Source organism: Cynocephalus volans, chromosome X, assembly GCF_027409185.1.
Source record: "Cynocephalus volans isolate mCynVol1 chromosome X, mCynVol1.pri, whole genome shotgun sequence".
Classification (NCBI taxonomy): domain Eukaryota; kingdom Metazoa; phylum Chordata; class Mammalia; order Dermoptera; family Cynocephalidae; genus Cynocephalus; species Cynocephalus volans.
This window is the reverse complement of record NC_084478.1, coordinates 79,889,507-79,909,854: the sequence shown is the minus strand read 5'-3', so window position 1 is coordinate 79,909,854 and position 20,348 is coordinate 79,889,507. Positions and strand designations below refer to the sequence as shown.

At 39.5% G+C, this 20,348-nt stretch overlaps 1 protein-coding gene across 1 annotated transcript in view; it reads left to right on the top strand.

The window, feature by feature from the left end:
* TEX11 (testis expressed 11) overlaps nt 1–20,348 on the top strand; it is a 323,127-nt gene that overhangs the window by 16,159 nt on the left and 286,620 nt on the right. The window contains exons 5-6 of the mRNA XM_063084664.1: nt 14,649–14,729; nt 14,821–14,940. Of these exons, the coding sequence (XP_062940734.1) occupies nt 14,649–14,729; nt 14,821–14,940 (201 nt within the window). The remainder of the gene's footprint in view (nt 1–14,648; nt 14,730–14,820; nt 14,941–20,348) is intronic.

Genomic DNA, 20,348 nt, shown 5'->3' with positions numbered 1-20,348 from the left:
TGTAGTTCTCATTATAGAGATTTTTCACCTCCTTGGTTAACTCAATTCCTAAGTATTTTATTTTTTTGGTGGCTATTGTAAATAGGCAGGCTTTCTTGATTTCTCGTTCTGCATGTTCACTATTGGAGAAAAGAAATGCTACTGATTTTTGTGTGTTGATTTTGTATCCTGCAACTGTGCTGAAATCATTTATCAATTCCAGCAGTTTTTTTGTAGAGGTTTTAGGCTGTTCGATATATAGGATCATGTCATCTGCAAACAGGGACAGTTTGACTTCATGTTTTCCAATCTGGATGCCCTTTATTTCCTTCTCTTCTCTGATTGCTCTGGCTAGTACTTCCAACACTATGTTGAATAGGAGTGGTGAGAGTGGGCATCCTTGTCTAGTTCCTGTTCTTAAAGGAAAAGCTTTCAGCTTTTCCCCATTCAGGATGATATTGGCTGTGGGTTTGGCATATATGGCTTTCATTATGTCGATATACTTTCCCTCTATACCTAACTTATAGAGGGTCTTTGTCATGAATGAGTGCTGAACTTTATCAAATGCTTTTTCAGCATCTATAGAGATGATCATATGGTCCTTGTGTTTGACTTTATTAATATGGTGTATCACATTTATTGATTTGCGTATGTTGAACCAACCTTGCATCCCTGGGATGAATCCCACTTGATCGTGATGAATAATTTTACGTATGTGTTGCTGTATTCTGTTTGCTAGTAATTTAGTGAGGATTTTTGCATCTATATTCATCAAGGATATCGGCCTGTAGTTTTCTTTTTTGATTATATCTTTACCTGGTTTTGGTATCAGGATGATGTTTGCTTCATAGAATGAGTTTGGGAGATTTGCGTCCGTTTCAATCTTTTGGAATAGTTTGTAAAGAATCGGTGTCAATTCCTGTTTGAATGTTTGGTAAAATTCTGCTGTGAATCCATCTGGTCCTGGGCTTTTCTTTGTTGGGAGCCTTCTGATAACAGCTTCAATCTCCTCTATTGTTATTGGTCTGTTCAAATTTTCTACATCTTCACGGTTCAGTTTTGGGAGCTTGTGTGTGTCCAGAAATTTATCCATTTCCTCCAGATTTTCAAATTTGTTGGCGTATAGTTGTTTATAGTAGTCTCGAATGATTCCTTGTATTTCAGATGAATCAGTTGTAATATCGCCTTTTTCATTTCTAATTTTTGTTATTTGAGTCTTCTCTCTTCTTTTTTTTGTTAGCCATGCTAATGGTTTGTCAATTTTATTTATCTTTTCAAAAAACCAACTTTTTGATTCGTTGATCTTTTGAATTGTTTTTTGGTTTTCAATTTCATTCAGTTCTGCTCTGATCTTAATGATTTCTTTCCGTCTGCTAACTTTAGGTTTGGATTGTTCTTGTTTTTCTAGTTCTTTAAGGTGAAGTGTTAGTTTGTTCACTTGCCATCTTTCTATTCTTCTGAAGTGAGCGTTTAATGCAATAAATTTTCCCCTCAATACTGCTTTTGCAGTATCCCACAGGTTTTGGTATGATGTATCATTGTTTTCATTATTTTCAATAAATTTTTTGATTTCCTGCTTGATTTCTTCTTGGACCCATATGTCATTAAGTAGAATGCTGTTTAATTTCCATGTGTTTGTATAGTTTCCAGAGTTTCGTTTGTTATTAATTTCTAGTTTTAATCCATTGTGTTCTGAGAAGATACATGGGATAATTCCAATTTTTTTGAATTTATTGAGACTTGATTTGTGACCTAATATGTGATCTATCCTGGAGAATGATCCATGTGCTGCTGAGAAGAATGAATATTCTGAGGTTGTTGGGTGGAATGTTCTGTAGATATCTGCCAATTCCAATTGGTCTAGAGTTTTGTTTGGATCTTGTGTTTCTCTACTGATTCTTTGCCTAGATGATCTGTCTAATATTGACAGTGGGGTGTTCAGGTCCCCTGCTATTATGGTATTAGTGTCTATTTCCTTCTTTAGGTCTAATAGAGTTTGTTTTATAAATCTGGCTGCTCCAACATTGGGTGCATACATATTTATGATTGTTATGTCTTCTTGATGGATCAGTCCTTTTATCATTAAGTAGTGTCCCTCATTGTCTCTTTTTATGGTTTTTAGTTTAAAGTCTATTTTGTCAGATATAAGAATAGCTACTCCAGCTCGTTTTTCTTTTCTGTTTGCATGGTAAATCTTTTTCCATCCTTTCACTCTTAGTCTGTGTGAATCTTTATGGGTGAGGTGGGTCTTTTGTAGGCAGCATATACTTGGGTCCTGCTTTTTGATCCAGTTAGCCAGTCTGTGTCTTTTGATTGGGGAATTTAAGCCTTTTACATTAAGAGTTGTTATTGAAAGGTGTTGATTTATTCCTAGCATTTTATTGGTTGTTTGGTTGTCTTAGGTGTGTTTTGTTCCTTGCTTTCTGATTTACTGTTTGTTTTCTGTGTTTGTTGGTTCCTTAGTTTGTAGGTAGTGTTTTTGTTAGCTTGTTTTCTCTTCATGAATGCCATTTTTATTATACTAGCGGGTTTAGATTTTTCTTGGGTTTTTATGGCAGTGGTAGTTATTTTTCAGGAACCAAACCCAGTAATCCCTTGAGGATTTCTTGTAAGGGTGGTCTTGTGGTAGTGAACTCCCGCAGTTTTTGTTTGTCTGAGAAATATACTATTTGCCCCTCATTTCGGAAGGATAGCCTTGCAGGGTAGAGTATTCTTGGCTGGCAATCTTTGTCTTTTAGTATTTTGAAAATATCATCCCATTCCTTTCTAGCTTTTAGGGTTTGTGATGAAAAGTCTGATGTTAACCTGATTGGGGCTCCCTTATAGGTGATTTGACGCTTCTCTCTTGCAGCTTTTAAGATTCTCTCTTTATCTGTGAGTTTTACCAATTTGACTATGACATGTCTTGGAGAAGGTCTTTTTGGGTTGAATACATTTGGAGATCGTTGAGCTTCCTGGATCTGAAGATCTGTGATTTTTCCTATACCTGGGAAGTTTTCTGCCACTATTTTGTTGAATATGTTTTCAATGGAATCTCCATTTTCCTCCCCTTCTGGAATACCCATGACTCGGATATTTGATCGCTTATGGTTGTCTGATATCTCTCTCAGATTTTCTTCAATGTCCTTGATTCTTTTTTCTTTCTTTTTGTCTGCTTGTGTTATTTCAAACAGCCCATCTTCAAGTTCAGAGGTTCTCTCTTCAACTTCAACAAGCCTGCTGGTTAAACTCTCCGTTGTGTTTTTTATTTCGTTGAATAACTTCTTCAGTTCAGCAAGTTCTGCTACATTTTTTTTCAGGACATTGATTTCCTTGTACATTTCCTCTTTCAGATCCTGTATACTTTTCCTCATTTCATCATGATGTCTAGCTGAGTTTTCTTGTATCTCATTCAGTTTCCTTAGAATTATCACTCGAAATTCCTTGTCAGTCATTTCAAGGGCTTCTTGTTCTATAGGATCTAGAGTTTGAGATTTATTAACTTTTGGTGGTGTACTTTCTTGATTTTTTGTATTTCTGGTATCTTTTTTTTTGGTGTTTATTCATTGTGGCAGGGGGTTTCACAGTCCACCGGTTTGAGACTAATGACTAACTAGGATGTTGCTATGGTTGCCAATTTCGTATGGCTCCCTCCGTGACTGCTCAGTTGGCCTCTAGTGCCTTGTGTGTGTGGTTGCCTTGGGTCTTGGGCTTCTCCGGGGAGCCACCTTTCTGGTCAGCTTGTACTCTGCTGGGCTGGTGGATCACGTACCACAGGTTGTGTGATCTCTGTTGAGCTTTCACTTCCTGTGCAGGACTTTTCCCTGTTCCGTGTGCTCTGGCCCAGGCTTGTCAGATCGTGCAGTGGCGACCCCACCAGGTGTGTGGTTTCTGTCGAGTCTCCGCCTCCCTTGCTGCACGTCTCCCCACTCTGTGCGCACTGTGCTGGGCTGGGGCGTGTCTTCTGCACCCCTCGTCTATCAGCTGGGCCTTCAAGACCCTGCTCGGCACCGCCTCGCCCAGGAAGTCTACCAGGTTTCTGCTGGGCACAGATGTCCGATCTCTCTGGGTGCCTTTGTAGCACTATGTAGATCTTTCTCGGGACTTGTTCACCTTTGTATCCCCCCAGTATAAACCGAGTCTAGCGCCTACCTGCAGCCTGGTCTCCGGCAGGTTCAAGCGGACCTGGGAACTCTCCTACCACACTATTCCCAACCAGAAATTTGTTAGGCTTTTTTCCAAACGGGTGGCCGCAGAGATGGTATCTGCCTCCCAGTAACAGGGAGTTTACCTGGGGCCGGAGTCCAGGGTATGGTGGAGTGACAGTCTGCCCGCCCGTACTTCCTTGCCCTCCCGATACTGTCCCGGGACGCCCTCCGCCACCAGCCCCGCCAGAGAACCGCGGAGGGAGTGGGAGCCGAGGCCGGTCCGCAGGCTCCGGAAAGCCTGGCGCCAGGCCAGCAAGTGGGAGGGCTCAGTGATGGCCGAGCAGGGCGGAGCTGCCCGCACCTGGGAAAATGGAGGCAGCACCGGGCGGTGAGTGGCCTGGTGGTGCAGGCGGGAGCCGCGTGGGCATCCACCCCCCGAACAGAGCTGTGCCAGGGGTCACTCACAGTGCTGTGCCAGGTCGGGTGCTTGCTCTCTGTCTCTGGTTTGCCACCTTTCCCAGTTCTCGGCCGCTGCTGCCTCGGGCTGTTCAGTCGCGGCGTGGCTCGGGCGCTCCCAGGAATCTTCTTTAATGCCGGCCTGAAACCTCATATCCTGAATAGGGCAGCTGGCCGCCTTCAGCACAGCCCCGGCCTCCGGGATCCTGGCTGCATCCACAGCAGCCCTGGCGCTGTGTTCCCTGTTTCGAGACTCGCTTTTGCAGCTAAGAAACAGTTCTTTTCCTGCTCCGCACTTCAAAGCTGTTGCCTGTAAATGAGGCAGCCTCTCCTGCCGGGGGCAAAGTGGCGGTCACCCCCCACGACCGGTCAGCAGCAGCAGTCCTCCCTTAAGAGATGGCGAGAGGAAGGTCCACAAGTTTCCCGGCTGCCTGAGGCCCAGTGGCCGCCTTTTCCACCTCAGCTACTCCGCGCCAGATGCCGCAGCCTCCGCCATCTTGAAAAACTAGTTTTCTCATTTTTAAAATGGCAATAATAATATCTCCCTTAGAGTGTTATAGGGTTAAAATTAGAGTTTTTGTGAAAAGTGCTTAATAAACTATAAAATGTATGAATTAAATGTACAGTTAGTAGTATTTGTCCATGTAAATACTATGACAGCAACCTGACAAATCCCATATCATACATTATATGATAAAACTGAGTTGAATACAGGGTTCACCTTGTGGATTTCCCTTCTTTCAAAGACTGTAGCCACTCCAATGCCTTCAAACAGTTATATTTGTTCAGCTTTTATAGTTGTTTTCAGTGGGAGGATCAGTTTGAATTAAGCTATTCTATCTTGGCTGGAACTAGAAGTCCTCTTTTTTTTAAGTTTATTTATTAATATTATTTTTTTACATTCTAAGATGTTGCAGAGTAATTAGGGGGAAGGGAGAAAGGGGAAGGAGGAAGGAAATAGGGTGGGAGAAGGAGAAAGAAGGGGGGTGTGGTTGAGGCCCATGACACCCCCCTCATTCCTTCAGGGGAGCCCAGGGGACTTCCTGCGGTGGCTCAGTTGTTGCTGGGCTCAATGCAGATGTCAGGGGGGTGTGTCTGAAGCCCTCAGCCCCCCACCATCCCTGCTGGGGAGATGAGGGGGCTTCCAGTGGTGGCTTGGTGGTTGTCACCGAGCTGGTTGCAGATGTCAGGGGGTGTGGCTGAAGCCCTTGGCCCCCCACTGCCCCAGCTCAGGAGCCTGGGGTGCTTCCTGTGGCAGCTTGGTGGCCATCACTGGGCTGGTTGTGGGTGTTGGGGGTCATGGCTCAGACCACCAAACTTCCCTCTTTCTGGCTTGGGAGCCTAGGGGGCTTCCGGTCCTTCTAGGTTTTATAGGTGTTCTTTGGTGATGTGAGACCTTTACTAATTAATATCAAACTTTGTCTCTGATCTGTGGGTATTTTGTTTTTTCTTTCAGTTTTTTGTTGGATTATTCGCTGTTCCCACTAATAAAACTCTGCACTAGAAGTAATTTGTTGTCCTTTGCTTACTTCTAAAGTGGGGGAACTTCCTGTGGGGACCAGCACTTGAGCCCTGTAGTTGAGCTAAATTGCTGCTTTGCTGCTGTTCCTTGGGGAAAGCTTTTTGTGCAGCTCAGGTTTTAATTGTTGTCCTTGTGTGTACTTCCAGGTCTTGTGAGTTCTGGTACTCCTGAGTTGTGTGGAAACTCTGGTCTGGGCCTGAGACTTTTCAGCAAACTGTACTCCCTGCAGATCTGTATTCCTAACCAGTCTCCACTGAGTGGTACTGCACTGACTGGGGGCCAGATCAGCTGTGCATGCTGTGCCCCAGTGTTCCCCTGGTGGTCCCATCTCCCCCACTGCCTGTACTCCAAACACTTCCTCTGGGATGGGCCATGTGCCAGTCCCTTACAATGACTCATTGGCCTCTGAATGTCTCCTTTATTCAGCTGTTGTGGCCCCTCACTTCTGTGTGGGTCAACGGGAACGCTGTTAGTGGTCTTGCTGGCCTGAGGGCCACCAAGGCCTTCTTCCCTGCTGCCTCTAAGCAACTTCATACAAAGACCATAGCTGTGGCTTTTGCTGGCTCCTGTTCCATGCAATCACCAGCTCCAGCCTTGAAGTGGCCAGGATTCAAAATGGTGCGAGTGGTCCTTTCTTTCTCTCATCATGGTTTCTCCTGCCTTCATGGACTCCGTAGGTCTCTCCTCCTCTTCCCCTGGGCTCTAGCGACCCCAGCTTGGCTGTCATTGCTTTTTAATAGTTGGAAGTTTTTTGATTTATGGGAGAAAGTGACATTCTTTTTGAAATTAAAAAAAATTTTTTTATTGAAACATAATTGTTAGTATATATCTGTGGGGTACAGCATTGAATATCAATACCTATGTGCAGTATGTGATGCTCAAATCAGGATCGTTAATATATTCAGCATTACACAATGTAATCAATTTTTGTGGCCCTTTACCAATTTCTCACTAAATCCTCCCTCCTTTCCTACCTCTAGTGGCCTCAGTTCTGTTCTCTACTTTCGAAAGTTCAACAAATTATTGTGATTATTGTATCTTACTTTTTTCTTTTTTTGTTTATTTTTTTTAGCTTCCATTTATGAGTGAGGATATACGTTATTTTTCTTTCTGTGCCTGGGTTATTGGACTTAACAGACTTTTGTCTAAGTTCATCCATGTTGCTGCAGATGGCAGAATTTCATTCTTTTTTATGGCAGAGTAGTATTCCACTATGTATATATACCACATTTTCCTTATCTAGTCATCCATCCATGGATGTTTAGGTTGGTTCCATCTCTTGGAACACTTTTTTGATGTGTTGCTGTTTTCTGTTGGCTAATATTTTGTTGAGGATTTTTGCATCTGTGTTCATCAGAGATATTGGCCTATAGTTCTCTTTTTTTTGTTGTTTCTTTGTCTGGCTTTGGTATCAATGTGATGCTGGCCTCACAGAATGAGTTTGAGAGAATGGGCTGTGTTTCCATTTTTTTGAGTAGTTTGAAGAGAATTTAAAAGTTTGGTAGAATTCAGCAGTAAAGCCATCTAATCCTGGGCTTTTTCTTTGTTGGGAGACTGCTGATTACTGCTTCAGTCTCACTGCTTGTTACTGGTCTGTTCAGCTTTTCTATTTCTTCTTGGTTCAGTCTTGGTAGTTTGTATGTGTCCAGAAATTTTCCTGTTTCCTTCATATTTTCAAATTTGTTGGCATATAGTTGTTAGTAATAATTTCTTTTTTTTTTTTTTTTTTTGTCTTTTTCATGACGGCACTCAGCCAGTGAGTGCACCAGCCATTCCTATATAGGATCTGAACCCACGGTGGGAGCGTTGCTGCACTCCCAGCGCCGCACTCTCCCGAGTGCGCCACGGGGTCGGCCCGTTAGTAATAATTTCTAATGATTCTTTGTATTTCTGTGATATCAGTTGTAATGTCTCCTTTTTCGTTTCTGATTTTTGTTAATTAGGTCTTCTCTGTTCTTTTTTAGGTTAGCCTAATGAATGGTTTGTCTATTTGTTTATCTTCTCAAAAAACCAACTTTTGTTTTATTGATCTTATGTATCATTTTTGGGGTCTCAATCTTCTTTAGTTTTGCTCTGCTCTTAATTATTTTTTTCCATTTACTAATTTTAGGATTGGACTATTCTTGCTTTTTAGTTCTTTGAGGTATAGCATTAGGTTTTTTATTTGAAATCTTTTTGTTGTTTTGATGTAAGTGTTTATTGCAATAAACTTCCTTCTTAGTACTGCTTTTGTAGTATCCCACATGTTTTGGTGTGATGTGCTTTTATTTTCATTAGTTTTGAGAAAATTTTTGATTTCCTGTTTTATTTTTTCTTGTACCCATAGGTCGTTGAGGAGCATATTGTTTAATTTTGATGTATGTGTATAGTTTCCAGAGTTTTGCTTGTTATTGATTTCTAGTTTTAATCCGTTGTGGTCTAAAAAGATACTTGAAATGATTTCTGTGTTTTTAAATTTGTTGAGCTTTGATTTGTGAACTAACATGTGGTCTATCTTGGAGAATGTTTCATGTGCTGATGAGAAGAATGTGTATTCTGTAGTTGTAGGATGAAATGTTCTGTCAATATCTGCCAGATCCAATTGGTCTAAAGTGTAATTTAAATCCTTTGTTTCTCTGTTGATTCATTGAATGCTGAGAGAGTGGTGTTCAGGTCCCCAAGTATGATCTTGTTGGGGTCTATCTCTCTATTTAGGTCTAATAGTGTTTCTTTATATATTTGGGTGCTCGGTGTTGGGTGCATATATATTTATGATTGTTATGTTTTCTTGATGGATAGATCCCTTTATCATTATGTAATGGCCTTCCTTGTCTCCTTTTAGAGTTTTTGGTTTAAAGTCTGTTTTATCCAATGTAAGAATAGCTACTTCTGCTCATTTTTGATTTCCATTTCTGTGGTATATCTTTTTCCATCCCTTTACTATTACTCTGTGTCTTTACACATGAGGTAAGTTGCACATCAACAGCATACAGTTGGGTCTAGCTTTTTTTTTTTTTTAAGACCAGTAAGGGGATCGCAACCCTCCGCATGGTGTTGTACGCACCACGCACCGGCCATCCCTATATAGGATCTGAACCCGTGGCCTCAGTGCTGCTAGTGTCACACTCTCCTGAGTGAGCCATGGGACTGGCCCTGGGTCTAGCTTTTTAATCAAACAGTCAGTCTGTGTCTTTTGAGTGGGGAATTTAATCCTTTTACATTTATGGTTGTTATTAAAAGGTATTGTCTTACTCCTGGCATTTTTTTTTTTTTGGATGTTTTAAATATCTTTTGTTTCCTTCTTCCTCCTTTGTTGCTTGTCTTTGATTGTTGTTTTTTTGAGGTGCTAAGATACAGTTTCTTTCTCTTCCTTTTTTGCATTTTTGTTCTACCAGTGTCTTTTGTTCTTTCTTGTGTATTCATGGTAGTGATTATTTTTCAGATTCCAGATGAAGGTCTCCCTTGAGGATTTCTCATAGGGCTCTTTGTATGGTGAAGTCCTACAGATTTTGTTTGTCTGGGAAATATACTATTTCTCCTTCATTTCTGAAGGATAGCCTTGGTAGTTATAGTATTCTTGGCTGGCAGTTTTTTTTCTTCTAGTATTTGAAATATATCATCCCATTTTTTTCTGGCCTGTAGTGTTTCTGTTGAGAAGTCTCCTGTTAAGTGTGATGGGGACTCCCTTACAGGTGACTTGACACTTTTCTCTTGCTGTTTTTAAGATTCTCTCTTTGTCTTTAAATTTTGCCAGTTTGACTATAATGTGTCTCAGTTAGGACCTTTTTGGGTTGATTCTGTTTGGGGATTTTTGAGCTTCTTGGATCTGAAGGTTCATGTGCCTCCCTGTACCTGGGAAGTTTTCTGCTATTATTTCATTGAATAGATTTTCAGTGCTTTTTTCTTTCTCCTCCCATTCTGGAACACCCATGACTTGGATGTTTGTGTGCACTTAATGTTGCCTGCTAGCTGTTATTGATTTTCTCAAATCGTTTTGATTCTTTTTTCTTTTTTTTTTTTTTTTTTTGTCCACCTGGGTTGTTTCAAAAATACCATCTTCAAGATCAGAAGTTCTTTCTTTTGCTTTTTCTAGCCTGCTTTTTAAGCTCTTGGTTGTGTTTTTTATTTCATTGAGTGAATCCTTCAGTTATAGTTGTTCTGCTACACTCTTTTTTAAGGTATTAATCTCTTTGTAAATTTCCTCCTTCAAATCCTGCATAGTTTTTCTCATATTGTATTGTTTGAGTCTTCTCTTATCTCATTAGGTTTCCTTAAGATTGTTGCTCAGAATTTCTTTTTAGTTGTTTCAAGAGTTTCTTGCTCTGTGGGGTCTGGTACTTGGGAATTATTATATTCCTTTGGTGGTGTCAGGTTTTCTTGTTTTTTTATATTTCTAGTATCTCTACATTTTTTTTTTTTTTTTTTTTTTTGTCGTTTTTTCGTGACCGGCACTCAGCCAGTGAGTGCACCGGTCAGTCCTATATAGGATCCGAACCCGCGGCGGGAGCGTCGCCGCACTCCCAGCGCAGCACTCTACCAAGTGCGCCACGGGCTCGGCCCTAGTATCTCTACATTGATGTCTGGCCTTCTGGTAGAACAGTTGCTTCTTCTATTACTTTGGAGTGGGCTTTGAGGAGAGAGACTTCCTTCTGTAGACATGTTTTGTATTGACTGTTGAGTAGGTTGTTTTCACATTGCTTCTGGGTTGATATAGTAGTGTAGTCTCTGTGTGGGTACTTTGGCCATATTTAGTGTTGGAGTTGTGTGTGAGTTCCTCCAAGGCCTAGGCACTGGGGCACTTACTGATTCTTTGCTGAGGTTAGTGACACTGTAGGTTTGTTGAGGACGTGGATGAGCTCTTGAGTTCTTGGGAGAAGTGATTGGGTGCCCTGTCATTCTTTACCTGAGGTGGGTGACCCTGGGTGGGTTTGCTGACAACCTGGCTACTGTCCTGTTACCCTGATGGGTGCAGTGAGGTTTACTGAAGCTCCCCAGTTTGAATGGGTGACCCTGGGCTGGATTTCTGTTTACTACAGGCAGAGGCTCCTCCTGGGTTCTTGGTTCCCCTGGTTGGGGGATGGGTTGGTGGTGGTTGGAAATTTTCTTTCTTACTCTATTTGGCTATCCTGGGTTTCTGCACTCTCCAAGGGTTCCATGTGTGTCTGTCCTCAGATCAAGGCCGTCACATGGGCTGCACATGTATCTTCCACCCCCAGATGTGCTTCTGCATTTGGCAGTGTAATTCCCACTGTGGGCTGAGCCCCTGGGTCACTGGTATGTATTTGCTCACCTCTTTCCCCAGGCCCTGCTGGTGACTCTCCTTGTGTCAATGCAGTTGAGTGGTTGGTGGGCTGCCTGCATGGTGGTGGTGTTTGGTGCTGTGGTGGCGAGCCACCCTCATGGTGGTAGTGGCTGTTGTGGTTCACCCATGCAGCAGAGGTGTCTGCGGCAGTAGCGGGGTCTGCCTGTGGCTCTTGAAGTCCCTGGGTGTGCTCCTGCTGTCTGTTGGGGCAGGGGCTGCCTGTGGCTCATGAATTCCCCAGGTGCATTCTTGCCTTCTTGGTTTGCATATTCTAAATTCTGCATTTTTCTTTGTTTATTAACTGCAATATAGAGAAACTTTCCTTCATCAAGTATTTGGTTATCCTGTAGTATAGTTTGTACAAGAAAGACTGACTAAATGCTTGATTTTTGCCCTTATTTAGCAGGTTTCAGAATGATGAGTTGGTCCCCTAACACCCTTAAACAGTGACCAATGAGTTTTTTTTAAAAAAGTATTATGACAAACTGATAGATTTTAACATATTTAGTGAATTTTAATCTATCGTTATTCTTATTGATCTTTGGCCTACTATTAGGCGTGTCTTTATGTGGTTTTGGTTTTTTTCATTTTTGCATCAAATAGTTTTATTTAATTTCTGATATGACAGGATGAGCAGGCTCCTCTTGTATATTTTCTGTCCTAGATCTGGAGTTAGCTTGTTATTCTTCCAAGGAGCCCTGTTTCCTTTTAATAGAGAATGTTATTTAGAAATCATGATCTAAACATTACAAGTACTCATAGTTACTGCATTGGTCATTATTTCTAGACCTTTTTAGTGGATGGAGCTATAAAATACATTTTTTTAAAAAAAGAAAATATATAGTGAGTTTATGCTTATATTTACAATTGATATTTAAGATTATAGTGTTTTACTTAGCTTTTTTGATTTTATAGTTGTATCTCTTTTCTCTGGAGCCAACAATCTTTGTCCGCGCCACCCTGTTCCATCCTTTTCTTTGTAGATAATCATGTTATTTTATTGTTTATCCTTTTGGTTTTTAAATATAAGTAAATAGGTACATACTTATATCCCCCCCACCACTGTTTCTTAGATAAATGGTAGCATTCCATATACACTCGTCTCCACTTGATTTTTCTCTCATTTAACATTATATCCTAGGGATCACTCCATAGCAGTATATAGAGATATTCCTCATTTTTTATACCTACAAAGTATTCAGTTGGTGTATGCACTTTATTATATTCAACCAGCCCCCCTTGATGGACATTTGGGTGCTGCAGCGAATTGCCTTGTGCATATGTCTTTGCCAATTTTAAGGCTATTACTCTTAACTATTTCTATTTTCACTCTCATGGTTAACTCCAAGTATCTTAATCATATGCTTGTGTCCCTGTATTAGTTTGCAAGGGCTGCCGTAAGAAAATATCACAGACTGGGTGGCTTAAACAACAGAAATTTATTTTCTCACAGTTCTAGAGGCTAGAAGTTCAGGATCAAGGTGCTGGCAAGTTTTTTTTTTTCTGAGTACTTTCCTTGGCTTGCAGATGTCCTTATTGCTTTGTCCTCACATGGTCTTTCCTCTGCATGCTCATTCCTAGTGTCCCTTTGTGTGTCCAAATTTTTTCTTGTTATAGGATACCTGTCAGATTGGATTAGGGCCCACCCTAATGGCCTCATTTTAACTTAATCATCTCTAAATAAGGCCCTATCTCCAAATACAGTCACATTCTGAGGTACTAGAGGTTAAGGCTTCAACAAAAAATTGGGGGGGAATGTAATTCTTCCCATAACAGTAATTAATTCTTGATTTATCAGCTTTATATATGATCTATTTGTTTGCCGTTTTGATGAGGATTTATCTCGTATCATCTTACATTACCTCCTCCTATACACCCTCTCAATTTTTGTTAGTTATACTATTTTTAATTTATCTTATGGCAACCTTTTAAAACTTTAAATAATATATTTAAAATTTTATTTCTTTTTCTATCTGTTTTGGAGATTATATCTTTACTTTCCACTTTGTGAGGATACCTTCCAATTTCTGTCACCTTTAATTTGCTTTTTGGACTTTGTTGATCCCAAAGCATGAAAACATGTTATTGATTGTGACTATTATTTAACTCTGTGGATAATAATTTTATTTCTCTTTATGTTTCAATCTGCTACTCTCTTAAATTCTATTTCCTCAGGTATTTTTCTGTTTGGAGATTGTGATGTCCTTTCATGGTATTGGTTTCCCTCAGTTGTTTGGTAATTCTTGTTCATATTTGATTTGAAATTCCTTGATAGTCTTCTGTGAATATTGTGTCACACTATTTATTATAGCCTGAATCCAGTGACTGAAGGAGAAGTAGGATTGGGTATTTTGCATTGACCTGTGTTGTCAGCCACCTGAAACTCTATTTCTCTCCAGCCCAAGTGACTGTATTCACTGTTCCTTACTTGGGGTGGGGGAAGATACCTTTCGGGGGCAGGCCAACTGCCTGATGCTCTTACTGTTCACATCCAGGGCTGTTTCCACATTTTGCATTTTTTGCATGTTGGTATGTGTGTTTCTGCCTCATCCCATTTGCTTTTTTTTTCCGAGGATCCTCATAATCTCAGGTCCATTGAAAATACCCACTATTTTCAAGGACTATTGTTGAATAAGAAAACAATATATGTATTTTCTCTTATTTCTCTGTATGTTATCATTTCTAGGGATTTTTGTTGGAAAGGGTGGCTGTTGTGTATGCTCAGTCCTCCATTTTGATTCAATCCTTGTTTGCCTCCATAGTATTTGTATATATTATGTATCAACTACTTATTTAGATATCTATCAGTTATAATACTGTGAGCTTCTTCAGGGTACCTGGCATGTAAAAGATACTTAATAAACATTTGTTGGATTAATCAAAATTTTATTAGAGATGGAATAAAAACTAGAACCCAGGTGTGTTGACATACAGTCTAATGCTTATCATATAACTTTCTTCAAGTATGAGAAGCATTAAGTTTTCAGAAATTTCTCTTCCTATCTAAAATGTCCCAGTGTTTTCTTTTAGTATTTCCTCAGAAGATGTGTTTCCAAGTCCATTAATTTTTTATTTTTATTGGTTTTCTTAAGACCATTTCTCTTAAGTTACAGAGTTGAAAGCAGAACACAGAAGTCTAATAAATGCTGGCTGTTGCTTTTTGTTTTATGTGGGTCATGTGATTGAATATGGATAGTGGATTAAATATTTTCTTTAATATCCCCCAACCATTTTGGGGGAGGTGTGAATTTTTAAAAATCATTTTCTAACTTCTCTCTTCTAGATGAATATGAAAACAGGAAAAGGGTGGGTGGATGTTGGAAATACTCTGCTTGCTGATGAATTTTTTCAAGCTGCCATGGTGGTAAGTTACCATTGATTTTTAACTGTGGCAGTTATTAGTAACATCTGTGGTTATTCTCATAGTTACATTGTATTGTGGTTTTATTTTCCAGAGTCTAGAGGAATTATATGTTAGATTAATGCAGAGGAGCTTCACTGAGGCCCACTTGACCATGCAGAAGATTGCTGTAGAGAAGGACCTCTTCAAAGTGCTTTCTTACCAAGCAGAGTCTGTAGGTATCACAGGCACCAGGGTCTTACCGTGGGACATTTTGTATATGTAAATACAAAAGTGATGAAATGTAACCTAGTAGAAGAAAGTCAGGTGTCACTGGCCTTTTATAGGGTATTGATTTGACCTTTTTATTTCTGTCTTATATCTGAAGGTGACTGCTAATGGTGAATGCAATCTGTGGAGGATGGGTGAGGGTGAAAAGACTGATACATAGCTAAACGTCATTTTGAACCACTGCAGATAACTTCTCTTGCTTATTTATGACAGTAGCTTCTACTTGAAACACTTGTCTCTGTTTGTGACTCCCTCTTACATTCACGGTCTGCCTAAAGTATTTGTCTGAAAAGAGCCTTCTCGTTTGCAATTGTTCTGAGCGGTCTGTTGGTGTTTTCTAAAAGTCTGCTGCTATCATACAGTGTTCAAAGTTGTACTTTACCTCTGTTTGCCATGTGGGTTTCCTCCTTTTGTCATCATGCAGTTAGGTATACATTTTCACTTGGCAAAATGTAAGCTAAATGTAAGCTGTGATGAGTTTGTTTCCTGTAATCACATAATTCACAATGAAAGAGGCTATAAAAATCATCTAGTATAATTTCTTTATTTTTATTTTTTAATATCATTATTAAGATATAATTACTGTATCATAAAATTCACCTACTTACAATGTACAATTCAGTGATTTTAGTATATTCACAGAATTGTGCAGTGGTCACCACAATCTAACTTTAGAACATTGTTGTCATCCCTAAGAGAAAGCCTCTACCTGTTAGCAGTCATTCCCCATTCCTCCTGACGCTAGCCTTAGCAACCACCAAACTACTTTTTTTCTCTATAGATTTGCCTATTCTGGGCATTTCGTGTAAATAGAATCATATAGTAACTGATCTTTTGTGATTAGCTTCTTACACTTAGCATACTTGCTGTCAAGGTTCATCCATGTTGTAGCACTGTTATAGCATGTTGTTCCACTGAATGGATAGGCCATGTTCTGTTTATCCATTTACCCATTGATGGACATTTGAGTTGTTTCCAATTTTTGGCTATCATGAATAATTTTACCGTGAACATTCATGTACAGATTTTTGTGTGTACATATATTTTTATTTCTCTTTGGTATATATCTAGGGATGGAATTGCTGGGTAGCATGGTAACTCTAACTCTGTGTTTAACGTTTTGAGAAACTGCCAGAATGTTTTCCATAGTAGCATCATTTTATACTCCTAACAGTAGTGTTTGAGGGCTCCAATTTCTCCACATCTAAGAGTTTTATAGTCTTAGCACTTAGGTCTATGAGGTAGGGCTGTAATATTTTGCATGTGGGTATCTAGTTGTCTCAGTACCGTTTGTCAAGAAGAGTATTCTTTCCCCATTGAATGGTCTTGGCACCTTTGTCAAAAATCAATTGATCATAAATGTGAGTGTTTATTTCGGGACTCTTCTTCATTTGATCTATACATTTATCCTTATGCTACTACCACACTGTCTTGATTATTGTAGCTATGTAGCAAGTTTTGAAATGGAGAAGTGTGAGTCCTCCAATTTTGTTCTTATTCAAGATTGTTTTGACTGTTTTGGGTCTCTTGCATTTCCATATGAATCTTAGGATCAGCTTGTTAATTTGTGCAAAGAAACCAGCTGGAATTTTGATAGGGATAGCATTGACTCTGTAGATCAATTTGGGAAATATTGCTATCTTAATAGTATTAAGTATTCTGACCCATGAACATGGGATGTCTTCCCATTTATTTAGGTTTTGTTTAATTTCTCCTTATTTTTTAAATGATGAAACTGAGGTTTAGAGAGAGGCCATGATTTAGTTGAAGACCTAAGACCAGAACCAAGATTTTATGATATTCAGTCTAATGCTCCCTGTACTGCAAGTTAGATTGACTGTATAAATGATTTCCCTTTTGGTAATTTTGTCTTGCCTTTTAATGTTAATATCCTTTGTGGAATACTTTAACTACTGAAAAACTGGTATGAAGTCCAGTAGGTTTTGGTTTTATATCTTTTTTTTTTTTTGTCGTTTTTCGTGACCGGCACTCAGCCAGTGAGTGCACCGGTCATTCCTATATAGGATCCGAACCCGCGGCGGGAGCGTCGCCGCGCTCCCAGCGCAGCACTCTACCGAGTGCGCCACGGGCTCGGCCCTTGGTTTTATATCTTAACTCTTTTACCTACTTGCTCTGTGACCTTATGCTGTCACTTAACCTTTCTGAGCCTATAAAAGCCAATATTTCTGTTAAGAAATCAACGGTCTATATATAAGATTGTGACAGAGGTACATTTGGCATGACAGTAGTTCAAGTGAAAAATACCTGTGTTTTAATTGTCCACAAACTCAAGATTAAATCAGTGATGTGATGTAGCTGCAAAAAAAGCTAGCACAATCTTAGGCTATGTTAATAGATATATAGTGTTCAGATTGAGGTAGGCATTCTGTACTAGTTAATTCACATTTTGAGTATTGTGATCAGTTCTAGGCATCACACTTTAAAATCAATGGCATAGGGTGGAAAATATATCATGTAAAAAATATTTGGAGAATATAGTGAGGTCTTCCTGGAAAAAAAGAAGACAGTAGGAATGATAGCTCTTTTTGCAAATTTAAAGGACTGTCTTATTAAAGAGAAATTAAACTCCACAGGATATAATGAAGACCAATGGGTAGAAATTATAGGAAAACAGATTTTGGCTTAAAGTAAAGAGTAACCTTTTATCGGTGGTAGTAATTGCTGTGGGTTAAATGTCTCCCAAAAGTTCATGTATTGAGGGCTGGCCTATGGCTCACTTGGGAGAGTGTGGTGCTGATAACACTAAGGCCATGGGTTCAGATCCCTATATAGGAATGGCCGGTTAGCTCACTTGGGAGAGCGTGGTGCTGACAACACCAAGTCAAGGGTTAATATCCACTTACCGGTCATCTTTTTAAGAAAAAAAGGTCATGTATTGGAGACTTGACCCCCATTGTAAGTGTTAAGAGAGTGGGAAATCCAATTATGGTATTTGAAAGATGCGGCCTTTACAAGGTAATTAGTTTGTGAGGACTGTATCCTCGTGATTGGATTGATCCATTCATGGAGTAATGGGCCATGGTTCTGATGGCTTTAAAAGGAGACCAAGTGACAAAGTTAGCTCTCTTGCTCATGGCAATTCTCACCATGCATCTCCATGGGACTCTGCAGAGTTCCCACCCAGAAGAAAGCCCTCACCAGATGTGCCCCCTGGACCATGGACCTCCTAGCCTCCAAAACTGTAAGAAATAAATTTCATTTCTTCAAAAATTACTCAGTTTCAGGTGTTCTATTATAAGCAACAGAAACAGACTAATACAGTAATCCTGTAATGGAACAGCTTTGTTGCAAGATTATAAGTTTGTTGTCACTGGCTGACTTTAAGCAAAGGTGTGAACATCCTATGAATTACATATTATAGAAGGGATTTCTTCATTTGGTAGGAACATAGATTGCTATGACCCTTAAGTTTCTTCTTAATGCTAAGATTCTATGATTCTAGAAAGTCCTGTAGCATTTTTTTTTCATGTTGTATATGTTGCTATCTAAATGTTAACTTTTTTAGCTGGCTGAAAGTTTTAGTAGTTATGGTCTGTAATGAGAACTATATAATTCTTGGGCTAGCTGGTTAGCTCAGTTGGTTAGAGTGTCATGTTGTTACACCAAGTTAAAGGGTTCAGATCCCCATACTGACCAGCTGCAAAAACAAACAAACAAAACTCTATAATTCTTAACTTTGATCAGTTATGGCATCTTCAAAAGTTGGAGTGAAGGCTAATTCTTTTTGCTGTAAGTTTATTTTCAATATCTAAGACATTCTCACAATTAGGGTCTGTGGTTTTTTTTTTGTTTTTTTGTTTTTTTTTTGATGTCTTCTGCCAAGGAGATATTTCTGAGATATTTCTGAGAGATCTGTATAGGCCTTATCTTCTCTTAGGCCCTTACCATTGAACAATTGCTTTATTTATTAAATCATTTAGCAGAGAATGAGTATCTTCTACAAACAAATACTATGCTAGGCTTTGTGGGGGAATGCAAATAATCACATATCCTATCCTCAAAGAGGTTATAGTTTAGGTGAGATAAAGGATGCATATACAAGATAGAATTACGTACCAAAAGAGTTGTATAGGTAAATGATCTATATGCAGTGTTCAGTGCTATGTATGAATGGAGATGTAAGGTACGGTCACTTTCCTCAAGAAAATTATAATATAGTTTGGGAGCTAGACCATAAATACATTTTTAAAAAATGGAAAAAGGAAAATATTAAGTGCCAAATGAGTGGCATAGATCAGGTGGGATACAGACTTTGTCTAAGGTGATTACATGACCTTCATAACAATGGTTAAAAGTGTACTTTTCTTCAATCCCTATATCTACCCACAAGGTGATGGATACTCTTCTGTTTACTCTTGTGCCATAGATTATCCATCCGTAATATTTTAGCATTGTAGATCTCTTTCTGCTGTCTGCATCATCTGCAGATGCAAGGGCCATCTGTTATGCTTTTGCTCCTTCCTGCATTTAGGGTAAGACCATTTGTGGAAGCTGGCAAGGGTCACACTGAAGTAGAAACATAAAGACTTACCCGTGAAGACTGTGTTGGCAGCTATCCTGGAGGTGCAAGTGAAGTAGAAAGCCAGGTTTCTTTATTATACCAAGGGCTCTGGTCCACTATCTTTCCTACTAGTTAAAAAGGTAGTAATGTAAAAAATTAATCTTTGCATTGTCAGCTTCTAGCATGGTACTAAGCACATGATACATATTACGTAAATGTGTGTGGTACAAACTAATCTGCTTTTCTTCTATTATCTCTCTCTGACTTCTTTGCCCCCATTCCCCCTACAAAAGAGTGATAAGTAGTATGTAAGATGTAAAAGATTGAGAAATACTGGTATAGGTAAGTGCTTCAAGAATATAGAAAAGAGGGGAGGATTATTGTAGACTGAGTTGGTAGGGGAAGTACACACAAAGGATTTAGGGCGTGATCTGAACTTTGAAGGAAGAATTAGATTTAGAAAAGTGGGGAAGAGAGCACAGGATGTTCTGTGAAGAGCAAGGCTTGAGCATGAGCAAAGTCATATAAGCAGAAATGTGCACATCATGTTTTGCAAAGGCATATTTTTCAAGGGCATGGTAAGTGCTAAGTTTGGAGAAATTAAGTTGGGCCAGGTTGAGAAAGCCCAAATATACTTCTTTGATAAATACTTTTGATATTTTTCTAAAGGCGGTGGGGTAGTTGGAGGTGTTTGGGAAGAGATAAGGTGGCACCAAGCGAAGAGTAACCTGGTTATCAGGTTTAGAATGCATTGAAAATTGAACAGAATAGAGGCATAGTGAAGCATGAATTGATGAGAGCCTGATGAGAATTGATGAGAGCTTCTATAG